Raw genomic sequence first — 26,978 nt, forward strand, 5'->3', positions numbered from 1 at the left:
CCGGTTTGGATCTGATCTCGTCGAAGATGTACTCCCTACGGAGCTGCCGGTGAAAAGTTCAGCCAAAGTCGATTGACGGAGAACGGTATCTTTTACGGTGAGATTTCTTGACCCGACGCCTTTAGAGCCGCCTAGCTCTCGCTGCTCGTCCTGTTGAAGCATTCCATCTACTGTAGTGTCAGGGGTTAAGTTACTTTGTTCGGTGGTTTTCCTCTCTGTCTTTCTTCCCCGGGTAGATTGAGGGATCGGCTTCTTGGTGAGTGGAGGGGGTTTTTGGGGGCCGCCTGCGGACATATCCTTATTGCTCGCCTTAGACCCGGAAGCGAGGGCAAGATGGCCGCTGACGGGTTGTAGAGAGCAGTCGCCTCTAATCCCTCTCCATACGGACCAGGAACGATGCCATAAACTATGAAGTTAGCCCCCCTGAAGCTGGAAATTTGGACTTTTACTGGTGTGGAGGCACAGAATCGGTTAAAAACTCTGCCTGAATACTGGCACACTCTTGAGCGATCGTTAACTTGTAGCCTCAGATCCCTCTATTATCTATTCAGAGGGTTACTGCTACCGTATAAGATGCCTGTACGCCCGCCACGACAGGAACAGACTGGCAGTAGTTCTAGGGCACCTGTGCACAGCTTTGAATAATCCGTTTTTTAACTCCATGATAAATAAAGTTAAACAGAGACGAAGAATTACCTTCATGGTGGTACTGGTCCTCTTCATACTTGATTTTCCACACCTTCAGAAATGGTTGTGAATGGCCTGCACTAGCCGACAGGACAGGAAATAAAGCTTAGAAAACATCCCAAGCTTTACTTGAGTGTCCATCGGCATACTTGAAAATGGCCTCTACATTTATGCAGCAGCAATCACAGCCAGCACCTACTTGGATTTGGTGACTTGCAAGGCTTTAGCAAACAACATGCTGAGTGACGGGATGGCTAGGTGGACGTTGTGAGAAAACGAGAGTGAGGATTTTAAGTTCCAGACCCACGATTATTCTCTGCCTAACTTCTCCCCACCCAAAGTAGCTACAAAAACGAACCGCATAATGAGACAGCATTGTGGTGGAGGAGAAGCAGTAGAGGAAGTAGGAGACATGGCATGAACAACCAGGCCACAAGAAAATAAACTGCACAAAACCTGTTGCTTAAAAAACACACATTTCCAAGAAGGTGCCCAAAAAGCAATGCTCACAGTTTCATATGTGGTAGCCGACACGGGAGACCTGCAAATGTTGAAGATATGGACATGCCTTTGGAAGACCAGAGATGCTGCATTTGCTTTGTTGGAATGATCACAACATTCCAGAAGTCTGTACTTTTCTGATTTTGTAAGATTTTGAAATTGACGACTATGCAGCAGCATTCTTGCCAGGTAGAATACAAAAGTATCAGATGTTCAGATTAAACTTTAGAAATCTATAAACAGCTTGATAATTCAGAGTTTTCACAGTTGAAGAGGAGGGAGTTCTAGGTTGAAACTCTTTTTGGGGTGGGTGGTGCAATTTCTTGATTTGAGAGGAATTCCGGTAAAAACCTTCGCCATTATATACAGATCATCTGAAGAACACAGATTAATCAGGATGAGGTGATCACTACCAAAAAGGGCTTTCTTCCGATCCGGAATGACTCAAAAAGATAATGCAAAAATAAGGTTAAAGCTGGGTTCAAGTCTCACTGGGAGCAGTATCTTAAATTGGTGAATAAAAATGAAGACAATTACAATCACATCTCATCACCTCTTTTGGCAGCCAAATGAAGGACTGCCTTGGAATGTTTACAGTAATCTACTTTGATCCCTGTAGAAGCAAAGAAAAAAAACATATGAAAGCTATAACACTGGGCAAAGAATCCCGGGGTATTCAACTCCCTCTCAAAGGCCCAGTATCAAATTCCTAGTCAATCATTCAGGTCTCCTTTCCTAGCAGATTCCTTCCTTTTGAGATACAAACAATCTTTTCTTCTGAGATGCCTAAATGTGCATAGACTCATTCTTTATGCACTAGGCCTTTATGTTCAGCATTTGCAGGACGATGGGAATATTCTCTCCACTAAACAATAAGATTCTGAAATTAGAGAAGTAACAAAGTCATTGTCCAAGGAGATTTACATTCTGTGAAAAGGCTTTTGGAATGACCATTGCAGGATCTCGTACAGTCCGATGATGCAGAGTAAATGGAAGCAAACCTATACATCTTCGTGGAGCTCTTGCTCAAACAAATAGTCTTATCTTTTCAATTGATCTCCATCTCGTGTGACACATGCTGCTCTTTGCTTTGAGGGTCTGCCATTGTTCCTAGGAATTGAAGTCCATCTTTGAAGAAACTGAGACTTCCTGGTTGATGAGACATCCCAAATTAAATAAAGGTGCAGCAAATAAAGCAAATACTCTGTAAGTAGTCATAAGAGTAGTGCACCTGCAACAACCAGTCCTCCAGACAGAGGTATAAATTGTCCCCTGAAACCTTGAGTGCAGAGTTCAGGCTGTAAGGAAAGGGGCGATCTCCAAATGTAAACCTTACATACCATGCCCCTTCATAATGAGTATGCTTGAAGTCCACATCCTGGAGATCCACAACAGTCTTCCAGTCCTCCAGATTTCATGCCCTGCAAGATCTGAGCTAGAGCGTCTGTATGACTGTGACAAAAGAAGCTGATTCAGGTTGTAAAGATATAATAATATTTGGCTCACTTCCCACAGTCTTTTGGGAACAATAAAGTACCTGGATTAAGAGACCTCAGACTTTTTTTTTACTCACCACTACTAACTATGCTCTTCAAACAAGTACTTTTTTTCTTTTTAAAGCTCTGGAGAGGAATTTATATATCTGGGAGGACACAAGAAGGGACTGCAGGAAGAGTCAGTGTAAAAAACAAAGTGATGGTAATGGGCGGAATGTCTGCGATGGTAAAGGGAGTTAAAAACAGAAGAACAACAGAGTTACCAAAGTCATAGATTAATTTAAGCATCCATCACAGTTTTTGCATTTATTTTTACTGTGTTGACTTTCTAACTGTGGGAACATTAGAGACGCATCGGTCCAAAATAATGCTGAGCACCCACTGGTTCGGAGTGACCAGAGTCCACTGAAAAGGACATCTGCCTTCTTGCTACTTGAGAGAAACAGTTTCTTTTGGTTTGGTATAAACCAGTGTGTATATGATGATGCTCAGGATGCATTGAATGCTTGGAAAAGACTATAAAGACCGTAGGCACATAGGTCTTGTCATGATTTCATTTGGGGACTTGTATACCATACCTATTTGTCCGTCTCTAAAACTTTCATGTGTAGATGAGAAACAACTCACGGCACCAAAAGGCCAATCCTTGATGATATCTTGGATACATGCTGAAGGGATCAAGTCTGAACCCATTCATGCCTGTTAATAACCATGTCTAAGTTAGTGGCTTTTAATGTAATAGTGACTAGATCTTTGAGGCTACTGTAAAATGGCCTCAATGCCTTTTAATAAACTGAACAAAGAACCTTCATCAGCTTCGGGGGTAAAAACGTCACAATTTTATCAAGTGCTGCATTATTTTTCATTTTATACACAATGCCTCCACTGAAGTAATATAGGTCTTAGAGCACAAATAAAATTTAGAAACACCTTCTAGCCCTCCTTTTTCTTGCTCTTTTGCTTCCTCCTTGAATAAAAGGTCTATCTGTTCTTCCCCCCCAGGAGCAGCAATAACTAGTACACATTTCTCAGAAACATTCCCCCAATAAACAAAGAGGTACAAATACTCAGTAAGGGGTCTATTCCAGGGATGGAGATTTGCCATAGCAGAAGATGCCAATCCCAGTACAGTAGGAGTTTCTAGCATACGTCCTGGAGAGACAGATATCAAAGATCCAAGATAGGCTTGAGGACCCCTTCTTTTTTTCGGAAGAGGGAACAACAGGAATAACAATCCTGGTCTTTTTCGGAGTCTGGTACCCTCCCTGTGTCATCCTTGGAAAGCAGCAGGCATATCACATGAAGAAAGCTAGACAGATTCTCTTCCATTGGCCCACAGACCTCAGTACTAGACTCACAGAAAAAAAAACATGTGTTTGCCAGAGGCACCAGTCCATTTAGATTCTCTATTCAGGGGTTTGTCAGAAATTAATTAGGATTCAACTTGCAGATCCAAGCCTGAACAAGAAACCTATCCGGAGTAGTGTGCTTGGAGTGAAAATTCAGGTCACACGGCCCTGGCTTATGTCGCCTGGCTACCTACCAAACAGGCAGGCAAGAACATGGTTTCGACCATGTAACCATCAAAGTATCAGTAAGGGAACATTATAGGAAAGCACCGTCTCTGATGTTGCTGGCCCACGCAAAAGTTTTGTCAAAACAATCGAATAACTAAGTACTTTAGCAGTAAGGCTAGTACTTCAGCAGCACTCTGAACCACCAATGGAAATGAGGCAGTTTCTCAAGTTGGGGGCCCAAGTGGTGAGCCAAGTTATGTCGCAGTGGAGGTGTCAAGCCCATCAGCATTTTGTAAATCAAAGTATAGGGCATCAGCAGTATAAAGAGTAGGCCCCTAAAACTGAACCCAGAGGAACAGATGGCCAAGGGGGAAGGATCCACACATGGTAACCCAACTGGAAGCACTGTTCCGTCGCACCTTAAGGCACAACTGAGGAACCTGGAAGCACACTAAAGATTTACAGCAGGACCTCTTTGAAGGCCTTGATCTACTGTGGGGTAGATGATGGCCTGGGAACCCAGGGCAAAATCAAGACCAACTGAGGAGTCGTTCTGTGTCCGGTGACTTTGAAGGAGTGCAACTTAACTTTCTGCCCTTGCTCCTTCCCTCTGTAGCCAGAGTGGTGAAACAGGGTAGAGTCTCTTCTTTTTCTTACGCTTGTGCTTGGAATTGGAATGTAAGGAACTCTCATCAGTGTGCAGTGGTGCTGCTTGTATGTTGCTCTGCAACTTCTGGGGCACCAACAATGGTAAACCTCATGCTGAAATGATCAGACTCCATGCTATTCATTCACTTTCTGTAAGTTTTCTTCTCACAGTGAAAGAAGGAATAGATTGCTGAATAATTTTTATAATCACTTAAGGTATTACCATAGCCTCTGCATTATTTTACATTAACATGCATTTTAAACTTACTGCCGTTTTATACTTCGCATTTAAACTGGCTGTTCAATTAAGCATAGCCTCGTTTTGAAACTGGCATTACAAGCGAGAAACCATAGATTTTGTGAAGTCAGACGGTTACCGTTCCCCACTGTATTTAATTCCTAAGGACTCCTCACATTCTTCGAAGACATTTGCACCTTCATGTTAGCGGCTATCTTGAGCTTGTTTAAACCACATGTCCTATACTCTGCTTGCTGCATTATAAACTTAGAAAAGAAGATTTTAAAAAGTATGTGAATTTAGCATTGTATGCTCCAAAGGGTCAGATGGTGAAGTGCTAGTCTTTTGATATGGTGAATTTGCAAACAGATTATTTTTGCTGCTTGCCATAATTTTGCATTAAACCGGTGATATACTTCTGTGGACTTCTCTGAGTGTTGTCTTCCACATTAAGTTGAGTGGTTGTGCAGCATACAAACAACCTCCCACACAAAATAAAGGTATTAAGGCAATTACAGAATATGTGCGTTAACAAGCCAACGCAGGTCTTTGCAGATAACACACACTGTTCGGCTCACCTTACACAAAAACACATACACCCCAACATCAGCTTTAACCTTACTTTGTATATTGCTCCCTTGTCTTTTTCGAGGTTTTAGAATACCTACAACTCAACTGCAAAGTCATTCTATAAACTATTTACAAACAGCCAAATGGGTAGCCTAAGAAATGTAAACATTAACTTATGGGGAAAATAAATCGAAACAATAAATGACACTGCACATACGGAATGCTTAGTATCACACACAAACTGTGGAAGAGTTACAAAAGCATACCTTGTATTTTCATCGTAGAACTTGACCTTTCTCATTACAGAAGTATTATACCAGTCACTGAAGACCATCAGGGAAAGTCCATTATCCACATCCCTCCTCAGTTTTGTTATTTCTTCTGGAAAGAACTCTTCTTCGCTGTCAACTATCAACAAGGTCCCTGGAAGCAGAGAACGATAAAAAAATCAAACGGAAGTCAGCTGAACAAAATCGCCATGATTTTAACAGATGGGTGTTAAGTGATTATAATACCTTGGCTTTTATATAGCACTTCATATCACACATCTGCTACCTTTAAGCACTGTTAAAAACATGTTTGTTTACCCAATTTATTGGATCTCAATTTATCAACCACAGAAGGATGGAGGCTGAGTTGGTTTCACTGGAATTCAAACTCAAGACTAGCAGATCACCACATTTCTTAGCCACAAGTCTTTTAAATCACTAATCGGAAAATACATTTACCCTAGTGCAAGAGAGACCAGAGAAAAATACAAGACAGGGTATGCTCCTTTATCTCTAGATACTTAGACATAAATACATCTGATTTTCATGACAGCAAATCTACGCTGTCTTAACCTGCAGCTAGCACGGTCTGATGGTGCCAAAAATGTTTGGGAGAAAATAGAAAAATCTTAAACAGGGGACTGTTTGATATATATAAAAATTACCAAGCCAGAGAAAATACTCCTGATTTGCGCAAAATCTCAAAGAGCCAAGAAATCCACTGATAATCCTGAGCAAAGCTCTGATCATCAAAATACGCTTTGCTACAAAAATCTTTCCGGATCCAGCCTGACGCCTGGGGATATTCTAAGTTGAGGAATCTAACTAACGTGTTTCTTTCAGATAAGCTATGTATGAAGTTGCTAGTAAGCTGAAAACTGCTGTTCACTTATGCACTTCTGCTGCAACAGAGAAATACCTGCCCTTACTGAAGGTGGCGCTAAACTGGATTATTAATGCTTTGTTAGATCAAGGAACAATTCCCAATGGCTTAAACCATGCAATGACAACTCCCTTTCTGAAAAGTCAAGAAATGCAATCAACCATCAGACTGGAGAGACAATCGGATAAAGAAATTGCAGATTTCAGAAATGGACAAATCATTTCCCTTGTTACTAAACTAACAAACGCCAATCCTTTTTTATATACAAGCAGAGTGGTTCATCCAACTTTACTGGATCTATTGTAAAGGTAGGCAGGGATAGCTAAAATAGCTCTACAATGGTTAGGATCATTATCGACCAATGGAAGAAACCTAGTTAAAATCAGCTTTTCATCTACGGCAACAAAGCAAACTGTGTGGAATTCTGCAGGGATCTCCGTGGTCTCTTTTACTGTTGCATATTTACAGGAGACCACGGGATTAGTGCTATCACAGTATAACCACCCGTTTCAAATGTACACACATGACATTTAACGATACATATAGTTGGGTACCTTAAAAACACACACAATAGAAACAACTTTTCCAAAACGTGTATAATTGGATACTGGTCAGTTGTGCCTGACAGATCCTGGGAGTGAAACATCCTTCCATTCTTTTGGACGAACAAACTAGGACCCTCTCCCAAGCCCTAAATAACAAACAGTCTAGGAGTAGCATTCGATAACCATATTGTTTTTCCAACAAATTACAATGGTGGTTGAAAATACTGGCTTTTATCTTTTGCATTTTGGAAGGATCCTCCTTCTGCTATAGGTGACACCACATTGGCTTTGACAATGGCTTTGTAGTGAGGAAGGCTCAATTCCTCCAACACTGCCTTTGCTGGAGCCATGACTAAACATTGCAAAGCTACAGAACATACAACATCAAGCAGCATAACTGGCCTTGGAGGACCTTCACTTGCAACCAGAGCTGCAGAAACACATTTTAATCTTCTATGCACCAGCTTCACAGCTCTCAAGGGTATGTGTCCCAACAAACCTCACTGTAACCTGAGAAGCAGTAAGGCAAATCTGATATTATGAAACATGGAGAGAGCTATAACCAGGCTTTGGGAGCAGAGTTCTGGAAGTAGCTGTGCCCACACTACAGAAATCTTACTATCTGGCAGTAAGTAATACAAAATTAAAAGCAAGTCTGCTCAAAGAAGCTCTACCTTCCTGATAGACGTTATTATGGTGCTATCAGCCCGTCCGGAAGAGATAGAACTTGCCTGCCGCTCATGCCTAAAACTCTGAGTCAGGGCGGTTAACAACTAGTGTAGCCTTCGAAAGTGGGCTATAAGCCAATATTACTTTCAGAACGATGCGAAGAGAACACCCGGAAGCTCTCCAGAGTAATGTGTGGTACGGTTAAAAGGGCAGTGGTTTACACATAGGTCTCGGTCCATTTCGAAACTGGTTCTTGACTAATTTACTGAGAAGGAACCATGTACAAATCAACAGCATATCAAATATGATTTTGTCTGTTACTTTAGAAGCTTTTTCAAACATACTGCAATACGAGTTGGGCAAACAACCAATGGTATAAGGTGAAAGAGTAATAACCGTCGCTGCAAAGTATGTAACGATACATATGCAGACAGATGGGCTGTCAAGCCAATGCCCTCCACCCTAAAATACAAGCATTTACAATGCAATAGGTCTCGCAATTACATTAGTTTGAGCTATTGGCATTGTAAATGTCATTGTTTGATTTTTTTTCCCTTCGTGAAGCATTAATCAAATGGTGTAATACAAAATGGCAATAGCTAACTTTGTTATAATTGCGAAATCTATTGCATTTAATTTGTACTAGTTTGAGTTTTGTATTGTAAATAGTACTGGCTTTTATTAATGTGATATTTTTTATCACATTAATCTAATGCATTAAAAATGTTAATACCCGGTGGCTTTGGAACCGTTGGTGATGGCCGCTGATTTCGGGAGCTCCGCGGCGACGTAGACAGTAGAGGGCTTCCAGGCGTCTTTTCTTCTGTTCTGGGTCTCAAAATCGACATGTCCTTCGTCGGAATACCTCAGCTATCGGTGTGAGGAATAACGTTCCATGCCGTTAAGGTGATTTTATTTCCAGAAATGCAGTCAGTCAGAACAACGGCCGCCATTTTGTTTTTTGTGACGATAGTTTACTGATGCGTTCGTCACCCTTTTATCAGTACCATTCACTACGAGACTGACATTATAATATATGCACAAAGGTTTTTTTTCTTCGTGTATGGTGTAGCTTCCGGGTTTTCTTTGTGACAATTATTGGAGTACTTCCCGCAAAATCTTTTTTCTTCAGTTTTTTGTTCTCCTTTCATCAACGCTCTGTGGCGGACTTTTTCCAATTTTTGACAGATATTGTTGTCCGAATCATCTCTACTTGGGACCGTCTCTTCCGTCATCAAAAGAGACTTTGTCTTCTGTTTCTACATGGCAATGCCGCGCGGTGCTCGCAGTGGCGCCCGCGCTGGGGCTCACCAAGTTATCTCCTCGCCACTGGCTGACAACAATCCTTTTAATGTCCTACGGGACACTATGGATGAAGCTTCTCCAGAGTCCTCCGATCATAAATCCTCTTCTTTGGCGGATACTCGCCCCAAACAACTCTCCAAATTACCCACAGCTCCGCCCTCTGGCAAACGGGCAAAAATTAACCCTCCTTCTCCTACTAATCCATCCTCTTCAGTCTCTATGGATCTTCTCCTTGAGGAAATTCGTGCTTTGAAGCCGTATATGGAAGAAACTAATTCGCGCCTACAAAGCCTTGAAGACAACTGGTCTCACACCGTCCAGAGAGTTGTGGTCCTTGAACAAAGAGTTGACGCGTCCGAAGATACCCTACAGCAAGTACCCCTCTTACATACAGAAGTTGATCGACTCAAACAACAAGTCGAACAATTGGAAAACCGCAACAGGCGCAACAACTTACGTATTTATGGTCTAGCTGAAGGCCTTGAAGGTTCCAATCCAATTTCATTTTTTCAGTCATTTTTACCGTCTCTCCTTGGTCTTCCTGAATCTCCTCCTTTGAACATTCAACGCGCTCATCGTTTGGGCCGGTTGTCTGCTTCTTCCTCCTCCTCAGCGAGACCTCGAGGTACCATTCTATATTTTTTGGAATATACGGACCTCCTCAAAGTACTTCAAGCTGCCAAACAAAAAGGAAAGATCTCTTGGCAAGGCTCCAATCTATTTTTTACTCAAGATTATGCCAAAGTGACTGCAGATCGTCGGAAAAAATTCCTGGAAATGAGACCTGCTCTTCGAAGTCTGAATGCGAGATATGGCCTTTTCCATCCATGCCTTTTTAAAGTGACATATAATAACAAGACTGTCTCTTATGAAGATCCGGCTGTTCTCCAACAATTTTTGAATAACTGTCGTCATGAGTCTATGGATGTCTCCAGATTATGATTATTTTTCTTCTCTCGTGTAGAATGTTAGTTGTTTTACTGTATATGGTTTATTGTTCCACTTCGTTAACATTTGTATTTGGTCTTTTTTCCCCTTAGTTTTGGATACGTGGGTCCCTGTCTGTTATCCTCTTCAATTTTCCTGGATGCCGCCCTCCCTGCCGTCGTTGCCCTGTGGTTTCCCGTTCGGCGTTTCATTTCCCTGATGTGGTTCCAACACCCTCATCCTTTCTTGTTCTCCTGTGGTATGTCTTTTGCCATTGTGTTCTTATGTTTATGGAATTGGTTTTGTATGCTTTCTCGCTTTCTTCTCCTTTTTCTATTTTCCTCTCTTACTTCTTCTTTCTTTTCTCAGTATCATTGTTTCATTCTTCTTTCTTTTTCTCTTACCTATTGCTTTTCTCTTTCTTCTTCCCTCTTTCTCGGGGTTCAATTTCTTCAATCTATCTTTTATCTTTTTTCCTTATTTGTTCATACCTCTTTCATTCTCATTTTATCTCTATATTCTTTGATTTTCTTCCCTTTTCAATATAATGTGTTTTATGGTAGTTCCTTGGTCGTATTCATTATATTATGTATCTACCTTTCTCTCTTGTGTTTGATACTATCTCTTCTCTCTGCAATGCTTTGTTTTTCCTTCCTTTACTAATGAAAGGTTACTATCCAATTTTTCCCTATTTATACTTTTCCGTTATCCTTTATTTACATTTTTCTCCTTCTAGGTGAATGACTTTGAATATTTTATCCTGGAATGTTAAAGGTCTTGGGTCACCTATTAAACGCCAAAGAGTTTTATCTCATGTAGCAAATTTAAAAGGGGATATTGTTTTACTACAAGAAATTCATGTTAAAGATACTGAAATTCCTAAACTACGTCGCAATTGGGTTGGTCATGTGTTTGCCTCTCCTGGTTCTGGGAAGCGCAATGGTGTTGCCATTCTATGCCATAAGAAGTTAGATGTTCAGCTTGTCAATCAAGATAACGATACAGATGGTAGGTGGGTAGCAGTTTCTTTGCTGATTAATAAAATTCCTTTGACTATTATTAATATTTATGCTCCCACTGTCCCTGACAAAACCTTTTGGCCCCACATTCTCTCCTTACTTATGCAAGTCACCGATGATTATCTAATTTTGGGTGGAGACTGTAATATGGTTGTAGATCCCTTTTTGGATAGAAGATCTGATTCTAGATTCTCCCCTTCCCACATGCATTCTCTGTTTACATCCACTATTTTCCAAAGAGCCCTTGTTGATTCGTGGAGGCTCTGCCATCCTACTCTTAGAGAGTACACCTTTTACTCACCCCCTCACTCTTCCCAGTCCCGGTTAGATTATATTTTCATTTCCAAAGCCCTCACTCAGCTAATTACTCATTCAGACATAGGTTCTATCCTAATTTCTGATCATGCTCCAGTCTCCTTAAGCCTGGACTTACTCCCCCCCGTGAAAGGCACCAGGAGATGGAGGTTTAATAATTCTCTTTTACTGGACCCACAATTTCCACCAGCTTTTATGGATTTTGCCTCTTCATTTTTTGTAGAAAATGACTCACCTCAGTTAACTCCCTCCCTTATTTGGGACACTTTTAAAGCCGCCTCTAGAGACTTCATTATTACATTTGTTGCCCGCAAGCGTCGTAAAGCCTCTCAATCAGCCCAATCACTTAACGCACAAATTAAACAATTAGAACACTCCTTTTACCTTTCTAAGAAGCAATCCGACTTAGATAACCTTATTAAGGCTAAGCTCTCCTTTAACAAAATTTCCACTGATTCTGCCAATCTATTTTTACTTAAGTCTAGTGCTAAATATTATACTGCCCAAAATAAAGCCGGTAATCTTCTTGCTAGATACCTCAAAGTCAGGAAGGAACGCACTAAAATTGAATCTATTGTTACCTCCGCTAATGTTAAGGTCCATAAGGATGAAGATATTTTGGCCGAATTTACAGATTTCTATCAGCGTCTATATACTCCGGAAGCCTCTCCAACTGCATCCGAAATTACTCGTTATTTATCGTCCATTGCCCCACCTTCCTCCTCAGAAGTTGATTTTTCCCCTTTAGAGGCTGACATTACTCGTAATGACATTTTGGAAGCTATCCAAACTCTGAAGAGGGGTAAAGCCCCTGGCCCTGATGGGTTTACTATAGAATTCTATTCCCATTTCTCCTCCTTACTTCTTCCTAGGATTCACCAACTTTTCTCATCCTTTATAACTTCCCAAAGATCAGAAGGTACCTTTCAGGAGGCCCTTATTTGTCTTCTCCCCAAGGATGGTAAAGATCACTCCTTTTGTAAGAACTATAGGCCCATTTCCTTAATTAATTTAGATTACAAAATTTTTGCCAAGATCCTTGCCCTTCGTTTAGAAAAAATTCTCCCAAAATTAATTGCCAAAGAACAATGTGGATTTATCAAAGGACGTCACTTATCTGATAATACCCGTCTCTTCTTTAATGTTTTAAGTAAATCGCACTCTCATAAGTCGTCCTTGGCAGCTATTGCATTGGACGCTGAGAAAGCTTTTGATAGAGTCAATTGGCAATTTATTTTTTCCTCCCTTTCCTGGTTTGGTTTCGGTCCTAAATTTCTTTCTTATGTCTCAATGCTTTATTCTTCTCCTACATCCTTCATTCTAGCTAATGGCCTTGTTTCCTCTTCCTTTCCGCTTCTCCGTGGAGTTCGACAGGGATGCCCGCTGTCCCCACTCTTATTTATATTAGCATTAGAACCCTTCTTAACTAAAATTCGTATGAACGCTGATATTTCTGGTTTCCCTTATGGTTCTACACAGTTAAAGATTTCCGCATACGCAGATGATATTTTATTATTTCTCTCGAATCCCCATACATCTCTTCCAGCATTTTTATCAGAAGTCTCGAACTATGCATCAGTGTCTGGATATAAGCTTAATGTAGACAAGTGCGAAATTCTTCCTCTCAATAAGTTTTGTTTTCATGCCGATTTTTTAACTTCTTCCTTTAATTGGAGCCCGAACAAAATCAAATATCTTGGTCTTTGGTTTACACCTTCTATTAAGGATACAGTGGCTTTGAACTTTAAAAATTTACTTACTGCTCTCTCTACCTCTACGAGTCAATGGCATCCTTTGTTCCTATCTTGGTGGGGTAGACTAGATTCTATTAAGATGATGCTGGTTCCTTTAGTTCTATTTCTTTTGTCAAATCTTCCGGTTCACATTCCTAAGTTCTATTACAAGAATATCTACTCCATTTTATCTAAATTTTTATGGCAAAACAAAACGGCCAGAATGTCTTTCTCTAGACTCAAATCTCCTAAACACTTAGGTGGTGTTAACTTTCCTGATTTTTCGTCGTATCATACTTCCTTTTTCCTTGCTCATTCTGCCTTTTTCATTTCTGATCATACTTCCGACCCCTCTTCTTGTCCTCTATGGGTAGAGGTTGAGTCTTCCTTTTTTCAACCTTTTACGTTTGAAGAATTTGTTTCATTGTCACAAGCTCCAAAGAAATTTTCTCTTCCTATTCTCCAACATGTTTGTAAGACCTTTCAACCCATTATTTTACATAACCTAGACGACCGTGCTCGTTTTTTACAGTCCCCTATTTGGTATAACTCTCTTATCAAGATTAAAAATAGATCTATCTTTTGGAACGATTGGCTCTCCCTAGGTCTTAAATGGACTCATCAACTCTTTCATGATGGTTCTTTTATCCCCTTTTCTGTTCTTCAGGATCGTTTCTCTCTCCCTCTTTCTTCTCACCCTAAATATATTCTATTAAAATCAGCGGCTCAGGCTACTTTGGATGCTCTTACGGATACTTCCATTCAACACAACTCCTCTCTCATTTCCTTACCATCTTTGCACTCTTCTCCGTCGGCTTCTCAAATCTATAAAAAATTACGAGATACGTCTGCTAATCGAATGAAATCTTCTGTGGAATGTGCCTGGGAATCAGATTTAGGGGATTGTTTTCCTCTTACTACTTGGGATAACATTTGGATCAAAATAAGGAAATCATCTAGAGCGGCGAACACAACCCAAACACTATTTTTTATATACAATCGACTTTTAATTACCCCATCCAAGCTACACCACATTGACCCCTCTATCCCGTCCAGCTGTTGGTCTTGTTCGGCTTTAGTGGCTGATCTTAACCACATGTTGTTTACTTGCCCTGCTGTTCACCTTTTTTGGGGCAAAGTTTGGCGACAAATTAACTCCATTCTCTCTACCAATTTCCCCCTTTCTTTTTCTCATATTTTTCTTGGGAGTCTTTCACAAATATGGTCCCCCTCCAACACTGATACCTCCATTGTTGACCTCCTTCTTGCTGTGGCATTTCAACAAATCACGAAAGCTTGGAAAGATACTTCCCTTATTTCCTATCAAGCATGGTGGTATGGGGTTTGTTATAACCATAGGCTAGATAGAGCATATGTCTATCCCATCTCCCTTGCGATTAAAAGAGACCTACTATGGCTACCCGTTACCTCTTTTCTAAATGTGTCTGCCCGATCCATTCCCTTACACAACCCCTGCAGAGAAGAAGTATCTAAACCTCCTTGATGCTTTTGTTCTTGTTAATAATTCTGATAGTACTATTATAGGTAACTTTACCAATTTGCTCTATTTCTTGTTACATAATATTGCCTGTATTATGAAATCATTTTTGTTCCTTATACTACCACTTATTTAATATATTGCTGTAATATGTTTTTGATGATATCCCCTTTTCTTTCCTTCTTTTCTTCTTTCTCTTTCTATCTCTACCTCTTCCATTGCTCTGATCTGATTTATAATGTATTTTTTATCATATATGTATATTATTATTGTACTGCAACTTTTTTCATTCTTCAATAAAATCATCTTTAAACTTAAAAAAAAAAAAAATGTTAATACCCACTCATTTTGGAATAAGGACTGAGTGGATATTACATATACCCTTGTATTGTTACTATGACTGCAGTTACAGGTATGAGATCACTATCAGTGCAGATATAGGTGTGATATTACTATCATTGCATATACAGGTGTGAGATCAGTATTCTTTCAATAGGAAGGTAAAGCCTCTCCCTGTAGAAGGCTTCCATTGTTCCGGAGCCTCTGATTTTTGGCATACACACCTTAGAAGCTGCTTGAGAATCTATGCAAGGGGCAACCCTATTTGTCAAATCCTAGTTACACCCCCTGTCATTATGGCTGGCCTGACACTTGCGCTGGGGTGCGATAGACATTAGTAGTTTACCCAGAACCACCAACTTCCCCCGGCTCGGCAGCCAACCCCTTTGCCCTTTTAATAACCACGTGTCCTATAACGGCCTTAGCAGCCCCCTTTAAATGCCGGTGTTTGATTATTTCAGAATTGGCAGCCAGTTGACTGGTGCTGCTCTTGCTGCCTGCTAAGAGTTCAATAATTAAAAGTGTTTGTAGCAGAAGGGGGTCGTCTTCATAATTTATCTTTAAACATGTCAATAATGCAGACCTCTTGGAAGTGGGCGCTATTTCAGTTGAAGACATTTGAATCATCTTGTCTAGCTTGCAATGGTGTTTTAATAACACAGGAAATGTGCCAGGTATGGAGAAATGTTGATAACAGTTTGTGGTTTGTTTTTGTGCCCTCCTTGCCTTTTGCGCCGCATCCAGTGCTGCTTCAAGTTCATACAGTGACTGCTGGACGGAGGCCGCGGTGGCTTACGGGGGCTTCGTCGAGGCAGTGGAACGCCCCTGAGGCACTACCCTCCCCCACCAAGGCGCTGCTCGCACAGATAACAAAGGCAGTAGGCCAGAGGTCACACGTAAAGCACCAACCGGCTTGCCTCTTTCGCCATGCAGAATGGCAAACCTAGCAAATTCAAAAGTTAACTATTTCCTCCGACGCTGCCTTAAAACAAAGCACATGGTTAACTTAGCATTTGCCTCACGACTGTGACAACAGGCAGCTTGGTACAGCCACCCCTCATTCCTTGCGCGGCTTGCCTCCGCCTCACTGTAATGATAATGTGCTGACTGATGGGCCGAGAGGTTGCAGACTGCTTGATGCTCAATGGCTTCCGTTCCCACAGTTGCCTCTTTGTTGCCAGCTCCCGAAAGAGCACAGTTTTCGTTTCTCATTCTCCCTACCTCCCTCCCTTGCAGTGTCAAGGAACGTCAGACCCTCCATATAGCAAGAAACAGTTCCTAAAGTGATTTTGTAACTACACTATCGCATCACTGAGGCGGAGTTCGGCTATTCGTGAGCACAGGATTGTTAATAATTTCCATTCTGCGATACAAAAATTACCAAAATCAGCATTTATTCCAGCACCTGGCTTGAACAACCATGACGGGATGCTGATAGCAACCCGATAAAAAAAGCAGGAAGAAAAATACCCTGGTTACCACGAGCAAAGCAAACACTGACACAAATCCCATTGTCACCGGGTGTGGCGTGATTTCTGCTGTATAATGACACAGCAACAAGGGCAAATCAAACTGTCGGAAACATGATCTGCCAGTACACGCCTCCTAAAGATAAGAAATTGCTTCACGACAGCCGAAAAGCAGAAGACCCAGTCCAGATGGGCTGGACAAAAAGGGCGGAAACCAAAAAGCCTCAGTTTCAATCGGAGGCCACCGTTTTACATAAACGATGACGCCAGCCAATGAAAATGAGGGGTGTGGCTTCAAGTCTCCTTCTGAAATCTCCTCGGCCACAATATGTCTCGCAGAGCGAACACCGCATGCGCGCTGCAACGCTAGGCGAGACCTGAAAATGAAAAGGACATAAGCGGTACAAACACATAATAGTGAGATGCTAAAAGAACTGCAGGTATGACGTTGGATGCTGCTGCTCAAGATTAGTAGTTAATCCAGCGTTATGATTTGTTCTAGTTTCTTTGTGGTAGTTTAAATGATTAGGAGTTATGAGTAATTATTAGTAGGGGTATGTGAGGTCATATAGATGATTGGTAAGGTTAGTGGATGATCTTGAGGACATTCGGTATTGTTAGGTTGCAGGATTTTGACTTTCAAAGAAGAGGTTGTGTTTTTTGGTGTGACTTGGAAATTTTCAGAAATACAATTACAGCGAGGTAAACATGCATGTGACTTTGAGAATGATTTATACAGAAACAGGAGGCACTCAGAGGATTCAAAGGAAGAAGAGAGCCATTAGAAAGAAAAAAAAGGAGAGGCGACAGTCGGAATTTTTTGGTATTTTTTCAAGCCAGATTTAGACAGATTGAGGATGGTTTTTGAGATAGCATGCAATTTGAGAATGCAAGACTGTAGAAAGAAACATAGTTTGCATGCAAATATAGATTAGGTATTTCTGATAGGCACTAGAATCAAGTTAATACATTCTGTTCACTGCTTGGCTCCCACCACACCACTGCTTCGGGATGTGGGCATGGCCATGCCAGGAAGCCACAACCCTCATTATGTATATTTTTGTTTATGGACACTTCCCTGGTGTGTAGTGGGCTGTCTGGTTTTTTGGGGGTGGGGGTAGGTTGGGGGCAGAAAGACTCACCAAATTTATTTTAGGGGTGGGGACAGATTGGGGGCACACACCCCCATCTGCCCTCCAGGGGAGCAGAGAGACTGTTGCCTTATTTTTTTTTTTAGGGGTGGGGGCACAGCCTTGCCCATAGTGGATAGCCCCTACCCCAATATATTTTATTTACCCTGGATTCTAGTGCGTTTTTTGCGCCTCCAACCCACCCACCGTGGGGGTGCACATTGCGGGTGTAAGGGGTGGGGGAACAGAAATACTGAAATTGTATATTTCCCCCTGGAGGAGCACAAGCCTGTGCCAAAGGGGTCTCTCCCCCATCCATGGTCCTAGTGGGTGGATCCCTTCTCAGTGATTGTTCTCCGACTCTTATTGTCTGTGCCTTCTGACCTGTGGCCCAAAAGGCCCTTTTAATCGTCTGAAGATATGTCTGAAAGAAAACTTTTTCCAGTCAGTCAAAACAGCCTACAAAAACAAAAGACCACTTGCCTTAAACTATGGAGGTATCTTATGATCCGTCACTACAAATTCCTGCATGTTCAGAAAAGCATTAAATCCACAATTGGAAAACAACTGATAGACCAGATTCAGAGCTCCGTATACAAAGGTGAATTACTTAACACAAATTCAAACTAGGGATGGTCTACTTCAAAGCAAAGCAATTATAAAATGTATGGGGGTCTGCTTCCAAAAATATGGCTAACCATGGACCGCATTAATTTAAACCAGTGGTCAATAGCAGAGGCAAAAGAAGTAAAATACAAAACTATATTGCTCAGTACAGTCGTCAGGAGGAAGGAAGAGAGGATGAAAGGTTCCTGTAGGGAGCTGGATTCTTGTTGCAGTACCCACCTCCAACACGTTTTGCCAGGTATTTGATACAACTTTGCCTGAAGTGTACTGGGTTCCTGCAAATCAGGTCCCCAGTACCAGTGTTCTTTCTCTAAAGATGTTCAATTGCTTCCCCCAATTTGCAATACCTTTAGCGCACTCTGCAAGTCCCTAGTAAATGGTGCCCCTGCTACCTAGGGCCAGAGGTACAAAAGAGGGTCCCTGAGGGCTGAAGCATGAATTGTGCCACCCTAAGAGATTCCTCACAAAACACATGCAAGACTGCCACTGCAGGCTGCGTGTTTTGGTGCAAACAAAAGTGAATACACGACATGTCGCACATCCCTGTGTGCCATGTTCCCAAACACTAGATATTTGTAAGTGCTGGACAGTTCTTTCACTGCCAGTGACCAGGGAAGCCAGTTGAAACTATGTACTGGACACTGGTGAAAATGAGTTTCACAGCTACATGATGGCTTCACTGAAGATAGAGATGTTTGTTATCAAACATTTCGTACTGATAAATCCAACACTGGAATCAGTGTGGGTTTACCAATACATGCACACAGAGGGTACCTTAGGGGGCCTCCTGAAACCCTACCAGGCTCTGATGTGGTTGCTGACTGGTCTCTGACAGCCTGCATCCCCCAAGACACTATTCTGACCTCCAATGGTGAGGGCCTTCTGCCCTCAGGAGACCCAGAAGAAAAGCCTGTCCAGGAAGAGGGTGCACACCCCCTCCCACAGGATGACCTGCTGGTTATCCTTCCTAGGCCGGCAAGCCTCAAAGAGCGGTCATCTTTAAAAAAAAAAAAAAAAAAAAAGCAGATCTGGCTCCCCTCACAGTAGAGGAAGCAGAGCCCCTTTGGTACCTGGCCAGGTGGGAAAATTAGCTAGTCAGGTAGGCGTGCCACTCATAGGCTAGTACCACCCCTAATGTGGACTAAACTGAGGTGGACATGTCTTTTCAGAAGTAGCCATCTTTGTGATGGCATACTCAGGAATTCTGGGACTAGGTTATACCCTCTTCCCACAGGAAGTGGTCATATAGGGAGCGTAGTGACGCATCTAAATTCAGTATTTGGGGGAGCCCCCTGGCACTTTAAGAGCAGATCCTGATGACCTAAGAACAAGGACGCTGAAGAGACGCAGAAGCAGAAGACTAATGAGATCAACTGACTTGGACCAAGTCCTGCTGGCCTGTCTGCTGTTCCCTATCGAAACTGTGTCAAAGACGTCTCGTTTTGCAGCGGTTATGCCTCCAAAACCTGGCAGGACTGCCTGCCTTCAATAAAGAACCAAGACCTCCAGTCATGGAGAGGGGGTCCCATAAGTCACCGTACTATACCTGAATGCCGCATTGACTTTTCCTCCCATAGGATAACATTGCAGGTTCCAGAAATTGCACTGTCGTCTTTTTTAACTAAAAATAATTCATATTTAAAAACGTTCTTACCTGAACGATTTTCTTCTGTTGCCTAAACATTTATAAAGATACTTGCTATTTTTTATAAATTAGTGTGGATCTGCTTCTTGAGTTGTGGGTCTCATTTATCGACCATTGTGTGCATTTTCAGATGTCTTGCGCTCCTCTGTGTTAGGCCTAAGACTGCTTGACCACACTACCCCCTGGGAGAGCACCTTGTGATTGCCATAGCAAGCCCCCTGTCCACTCATAAGGGAACCCCTAGACTCTTTAAACAATATATCTCTGTTCGAGGCATGTGAGCAGTAGATCATATCTCTTTTTGATATATCATATAAACATGAAGCTTCCACCAGTTACCATAACTGGGAGGAGTCTGCCCAAGAACATGCCTGGAAGGTTAAGTTCCACGAACTTTCAAAACCAACAGGAAAATACCCACATTTGTCAGCAAATTTATGAAGTATCCCAAGAAGGGGCCCAACAACCGCTCCTGGAGAGGATACCAGAACAAACTCCTATATATCGTGGGCCCTCTGACAAAAATCCTGGATGTGTGTGAAGAGGTCATTGAAACTGGCAATGAGGGGGCTTTACCAGCCGCCCTTTCACCCCAGCCTCCCCAATGTTTCACAATAGAAGGTCATTATAATGGTAAGATCAAAGAAAGTTAAGAGGCTTCTTTCCAGAGACAGGTGCCAGCAGAGCTCCTGACAGCAGAGGAATCTTCTTTGGTGCATCCAAGACCCCAGGAGGAACCTCTAGTAAGGAGTATCCTTTCATTCGAACCAAAGTGTGTGGGGGAGGCGGCGGGGTAGGCTATGAAGGTTCTTGCTCAAAAGGAGGGAGGTTACTGGGTACATGGGTGCTACAAATAAGCAAAAGTTGGCAAATAGAGCTCTTCTGAACTTCATGACTAATGAGAGGATCCATTCACTTTCTTTCTCAGAGGAAGATCTGAGTCTTCGACCTAGAGGTGAATTCAATAAATTAAATAAAGATCAAAGGGGAAATTAAATAAAGACCAAAGGAGCAATACTTTCAACCACATTATACCTGAACAGGTTTCAAAGCAATATTTTCCTGGTCAAAAAGAAGGAAAAAGGGTGTCAACCAGTAACTAATTAAAGAGAGTACAAGGAATGCTGGACAATGCAAACATTCACCCCCAGTCACAAGGATCTGGGTTAAATCCATTATTCTTTTGCTCACCACACCACTCCAGTTTGGACCCAGCTATATGCAAATCAGTGTTGACCCAGTTCTTTGTGGGAACAGTCCAGCCTGAACTGCCAAGCCAGGTCCTCCCTGGTCCAGAAACAAGCATCCTAGTACTGGGTTTAGGGCATCACTCTTCATCAGCCAGGCTATCTTGAATCCAGTGGATTAAATAGAGTCCGTTCAAACAGTGAAGAGCCGAACGGATGTGGATGGGCCGGAAGGCAGCCCGCAGATCTTCCAGCCGAAATGTCGAAGATTCTTGAAATTCAAATCGAACCGTGGGAAGAGAAAACTCGTTTGAAAACAATACCGTTGAGGCAGAGAGAGTACGCACCGAGGGGGAACCCGAGGATCGATTCCGAAGCAGAGTGCAGCAATACCCGTCAATACCCGATGGCCGAAAAAAACAATCTAACAATTGAGTCGATGCCCATGCGCACTATCACCGAAAGGAGGAGTCGCCTACCTCGTGACTGGAAAGACTTCTTCCAACAAAAACAACTTGCAAACATCCGGACCAAACACTAGATGGCAGGAGTATGCAAAGCATGTGATCTACAGCTCACATGCCTCGAACACTCGGTTGCAACTCAGTGTGTCGGGCCCTGGTTCCGGTCCCTGGTGCTGCATGGTGGCGGGTTGAAAATTCAGGGTGACCAACTTGCCCCAGCAGGCTTCTCATATATTTTATCCCTGTGCTGTGATAAGGAGGTCTGCTCACTGACCCTTGGATTATCTTGGCTTTGGCTGGGCTCTGGAGACTAAGTTTTCTCGTGCAGGACCCAGTGTCACTCCTTTGCTAGCCACCAGGTTCAGCAGGTGTAATCCATGCCAGTGCAGCCTCTCTTTGCCGGTTTCACGGTGCAGCAGGGCAGTCCTTCGTTCAGTCGCGATTGGAGTTCAGGGTACTAGGGGTGCCCTACTTATCCTCAGAAAATGCCCTAAGGGCAGGATGGGGTTGGTAGCCAATGAGATACCAGGTTCCCGCCCACCGAATGACCACTTCTTGCAAAGTGTGGATCCTGGGCATCCCAGGATGCACCATTCTGTCCACTTCCAATATGGCAGGACGCCTCTCCCGGCATTTGGAGTTTCCCTAGCCCAACCCAGACGTGTGCCTACCAAGGGGGCTACCCACCTCTGGAAAACCAGTATGGCAACAAGTTTGCTGAACCTAGTGCCAGCTTGTCTGCCTGAACAATGAAGCCGCCCCTCTCCCAAATGTTATCTATTGGCCCTTGAAAGGCCCCTTTTGAATCCATTCCTGGGAGTCATTAGCACATCTCCACAGGAGGATAGAAAACGGTCTCGGAGACAGGACCCCATGTGCAACCAGTATCGGCAAAGGTGACTAAAGGCAACAATTTAATTTTGACCTGAGAATCAAGTGGGGCTTAATTTAACAAGTTGTTTGATACTTTAGATGGCCCACTTTGGTTGCACTGTTCCAGAGTTGGCACAGCACATGTAAAATTACATCTGCTGCGCAATGGAAATTGTGAGAAAAGTGTCTCTTTTGACATGGTTGCCCCTCCACTTTTTGCTGCGAAAATTATGTGGTTTCAATTGAAAGTGCACTAGGGTCCCAGCCAACCAGGTCCCCTGTGCCATAGCTCCCTCCGTAAAACTGTACCACGATTGGCAACTTCAGTCCCCCTGCAAGTCTCTACTAGATTGTACCCCTGGTATCTAGGGCATTGGGACTGAAGATGGTCTCCCTAGGGACCCCTCTCTACAGCCATGCAAACTGCCACTGCAGCCAGCATGCCTTGGTAAAGACAAAAGCCACATGCCCGTTTGCCATGTCACAGCAGCATTGCCTAAGTTATAGGTAGGTCACCCGAGCAGGAAAGAAGAAGGACTAGCGACTGACACTGTGCCAGCCCTGCTAAACTCCTACATTAATTTATTGGTCCTGTTTTCACTCCTTTTTCCTCTTCTATCATGGCCCCCACTGGGACGAGTTTCCTCTGAGTCTACCTCTTCGATTATCTTCCTTTTCTATGTTTCCTAATGGCCCCTGGGTAACCATTTCAAGATGGCACCTGTTTATACTCGATCGGTACAATTTTCTATTTTTATTTTTTTGTCACCTTATTTCATTTGGTTGTACCCACGGCACTGTAGGTCATTCATTTTCATTTATTTTAATTTTTTCTCTCTTTTGGGGGGTACTAAGAGGCTTTCACACGTTTGTAACCTGTTTTCGATGTTGGGCACTTCCGGTCGGTTGTCTATTTCCAGTGCTTCACTTCGGCAATCTTTTTCCGCAGGAACCTTTCATCGTATCCTTGACACCCGCCGCACGACCCTTCTGATCGTGGCGCTAAGTTTGTGCACTTGTGGGATTATCTTGGCGTCTGGTGTCTCGCGTTTCACCCCGAAGTAATCCATTTGTTACGTTCACTACTTTGCATCGATTACTGTCACACAATCTTCGGTATATGTCTCCAGCCGCTTTCACTCTCAGGAGTCACTGGGGATATTTGTTAGAGTTCATGGTTTTCAACCACGGCATTTTCCGATCACTTTTTCGGTGTCAATCCATTGAGAAGACTTTTTCACTATCTACTCACGTTCTACTCTTAGTTATTCTTATCGGGGTTACATTTTTCCACGCATGCAATTCACCTGATCACCTGGACTTTTTTCGATATATTGATTTCACTCACCCCCACAGTTTTAACATATGCCCCAATTCATGCCTCAGAATACTTTACTTACCTTTGTGATTTCCGCTTCATTATTTACAGATGTAATTTCCCTGATGAAGGGTTCACCCAAAATGCATTGGGGTCTAGAAGAATTTAGATTCATCTAATCTTCATGACGATGTGATATTCTGAAGGAACTTCAATGTGCTTACAACTTCCTTATGTTGAATCACAATTAAATACAACATTAAACCTCATCACCATTGTGACTAATACTTGATCAAACTCTCCTTGGGAGTCTGCCAGTGCAACCAGGGGACGTTTCCCAGTGGGACAATGCTCCTTAGCCCTGCCAGCCTGACTGCTGCCTTTCATCTTAGCCACAGAAGTCGAATCGTCCTGCAGACCCAGCGACCTCTAAAACCCTGGGAGGACTGCATGCCTTCAACAAAGATTCTAAATCTTCCGTGGACAGTGGACCTATCCAGAAGAAACCAACTCTACAGAAAAAGAAACTCTACCCTGAGGAACTTCAAAATAGCCACCAGCCCACCTCTGCACCCAATGTCCACGGCTCGAGTCCCAGTTGCTCACTGGTCATGCAAAGGTTCCCCAGCGATTTTGAGCCAGAGCCCACCTTGGGCTGACCCCTACTGGACTCCACCTCGACACCTGCAGCCTTAATCCAAAGACTCCCCCTTAATGCGACGCCAAAGGACACCCCTGCACCTAAGCCCCTGTGCCTTGGGGAGCTTGACCAACGGTGTCCCTACGTCCCCTAGCATCCGAACTTACATGGCCAGCTGTGGGTGCTCTTCATCCAGCCTCCTGACCTGAGCCTGCAGCCTTTCTTCAAAACCAACCTCCCCCCAATAAGTTGGATTGGGTGCCCAACGCAGTGTTGGCACTTTGCACGGTCCCCCCGTGCCGCTGTGTGTAACTTTGGTGCTGCCTTTTGGCTCCCCCTGTTCTTACTTTAACTCCAGGAGATTGACCCCCCCCCTGACACAGCTTTAATCACCTGTGAGCAGCACAACTTCAATCACCCCCAGTCTCCATGGATTAACATTGGGCGCCCGACCCTGAATTTGACCTCTGCACTCGGCCGCCCCTGTGCCGTTGGTGGTGCAGTCTTAGCACTGATTTGAACCTTGCCTACTGTTTACTTGAAACCCCGAAGACTGGATTTGTAAGTCATATACTTACCTGCAAAAACACATTCTTGTTTTCCTGCAATAGGTTAGAATGGCTGAACTGAAAAATTGCACGGTCAACTTTTTAAAGTGAAAAGTATTTTTCCTGAAAAACGTACTTACCTTTTAAAGTACATCTTGGTCTTAAAATAAATCTTGAAAGAAGCTTATTTTTTATCAAATTAACGTGGATCTCCTTTTTGAGTTGTGTGTAATTTATTAGTCAGTGTGTGTATGACAAATGTCTAACACTCCTCTGTGTTAGGCCTAAGGCTGCTCGACCACACTACCCCACATACAGCACTTTGGGTTTACATTGAGCCCAGTTCACTTATAGGGGAATCACTAGACTCTATACACAATATGTCCACTTAGTTGCATATCACATAAAGTGGCAGCTTTCAACAGTTGCACCCTGCCTTAGAACTCGATAGGCCTGCCACAGGGGTGACTTACATTGATACCGGGGAGGGGAATGAGTCTGCCTTTACCATTACTTTACATGGCAGCTCTTCCAGCCTGCAAATGGCAACCAGGGTGGTGCAACCAGTGCTGCAATCCCTGCAGGGATCTTCTAACGTACATGCCATGGGTACTATTTACTAGGGACTTGCAGTTAAATTAGCTTAGACAATTGGATAAAAGGCTTTTCCACATACAAGTTTATGGGTAAGGGCACAGACACCAAGGTCTGGTGAGTACTAAGCCTCAGTGCACTCTCACAGTCAAAAAACCAGCAGCATCACTCCAAAAACTTGGGGGTCACCATACAAAAAGAGGCATTTCCGTACAGTATGCAAGCAGCCACAAAAACGTCTACCACCTCCGTTGGAAGACCAAAGCTCCGGAGCCAAAAACAAAGTCATAACAGGAGCCGGTGTCTGCGCCACTGATCGCATCACCAAGGGAACACCACTGGGGCACCCAGTAGCATGGTCAAGCGCAGCTGGCACCGGAAACTCAAGTGTAAATGGGTCAGTTTGCACTGGTAGGGACCCACCAGCAGAAGTCCAACTGGAGTCTCCCTGGGGTCATAGGCGCAACAGAAGGGTCCGTAATCATCTTCACTATTTGCAGCATGGTCTACTTGAAAACTGCATCCTGCTGTGGAGTCGATAATGGTTGGTAGAGCTCTGGGTGCAGCAATTCCTGGACCAGATTCAAATCCAAATCAGGCATTGAATTTGACCCTTCGAAGTCCCTACTGTCAGAGGATGATAAACCACATTTGGACTTTTGTAATTCATCTTCGACTTATCAATCTGAATTCACCTTGGATTTACCTGAAGATGGATGACAGGTGCTGGTCAGGGAACGGCCTTGTAATATGGATCAGGAGCAGCTGTGTTTCTGGTTTTCGATGATAGAGTTTAGCGTCCTGCTCAAAGAATGCCTTAGGATGCACCAGCGAGTGTGTTGCAAAGCTTTGAACAATGCTTTGTGTCGATATATCAATGGAAGACTTCATACAGGTCTATAACCAAAATCTGCGTCAGGCAGGTGCAGCATGGTTTAAAACCAGTCATCTTAGAAAGAGACATGTCTTTGCACACTGTTCGAATATTTCAAATTTGTTGAATAGGTTGTCAAAAGGTGCCAAGAACCGAAGTTGCTTAACACCAGTTTGAATACAGAGTTATGACATCAGTACAAAGGGGTGGCTCCTTTATATGCAGCTATGTGTTGTCACATCCAGATGTGAAATAAGTAGCAACTGAAGGCGATGGCATGACTTACTAGCATGCCGGGCTATTGCAGCAAAGATTTCCAGTTCCAGCCTCGAACCTGGGGAGATTCACAAGGCAAGCAAACTGCAATTGTAAGCATCTATTAAACGAAACGCTTGCACAGGGCACGTAGAGACTTTGTTACTAAAAGGTTGCACTATAGTGCAAAGTTCG

The 26,978-nt window shown here is 43.0% G+C and overlaps 1 protein-coding gene across 1 annotated transcript in view; it reads right to left on the reverse strand.

Annotated features, from left to right (window-relative positions):
- MBTPS1 (membrane bound transcription factor peptidase, site 1) overlaps nt 1-26,978 on the reverse strand; it is a 362,069-nt gene that overhangs the window by 42,106 nt on the left and 292,985 nt on the right. Inside the window, exon 16 of the mRNA XM_085638544.1 lies at nt 5,924-6,080. Within this exon, the coding sequence (XP_085494670.1) occupies nt 5,924-6,080 (157 nt within the window). The remainder of the gene's footprint in view (nt 1-5,923; nt 6,081-26,978) is intronic.

This window comes from Triturus cristatus, chromosome 12 (assembly GCF_964204655.1).
Source record: "Triturus cristatus chromosome 12, aTriCri1.1, whole genome shotgun sequence".
Taxonomy (NCBI): domain Eukaryota; kingdom Metazoa; phylum Chordata; class Amphibia; order Caudata; family Salamandridae; genus Triturus; species Triturus cristatus.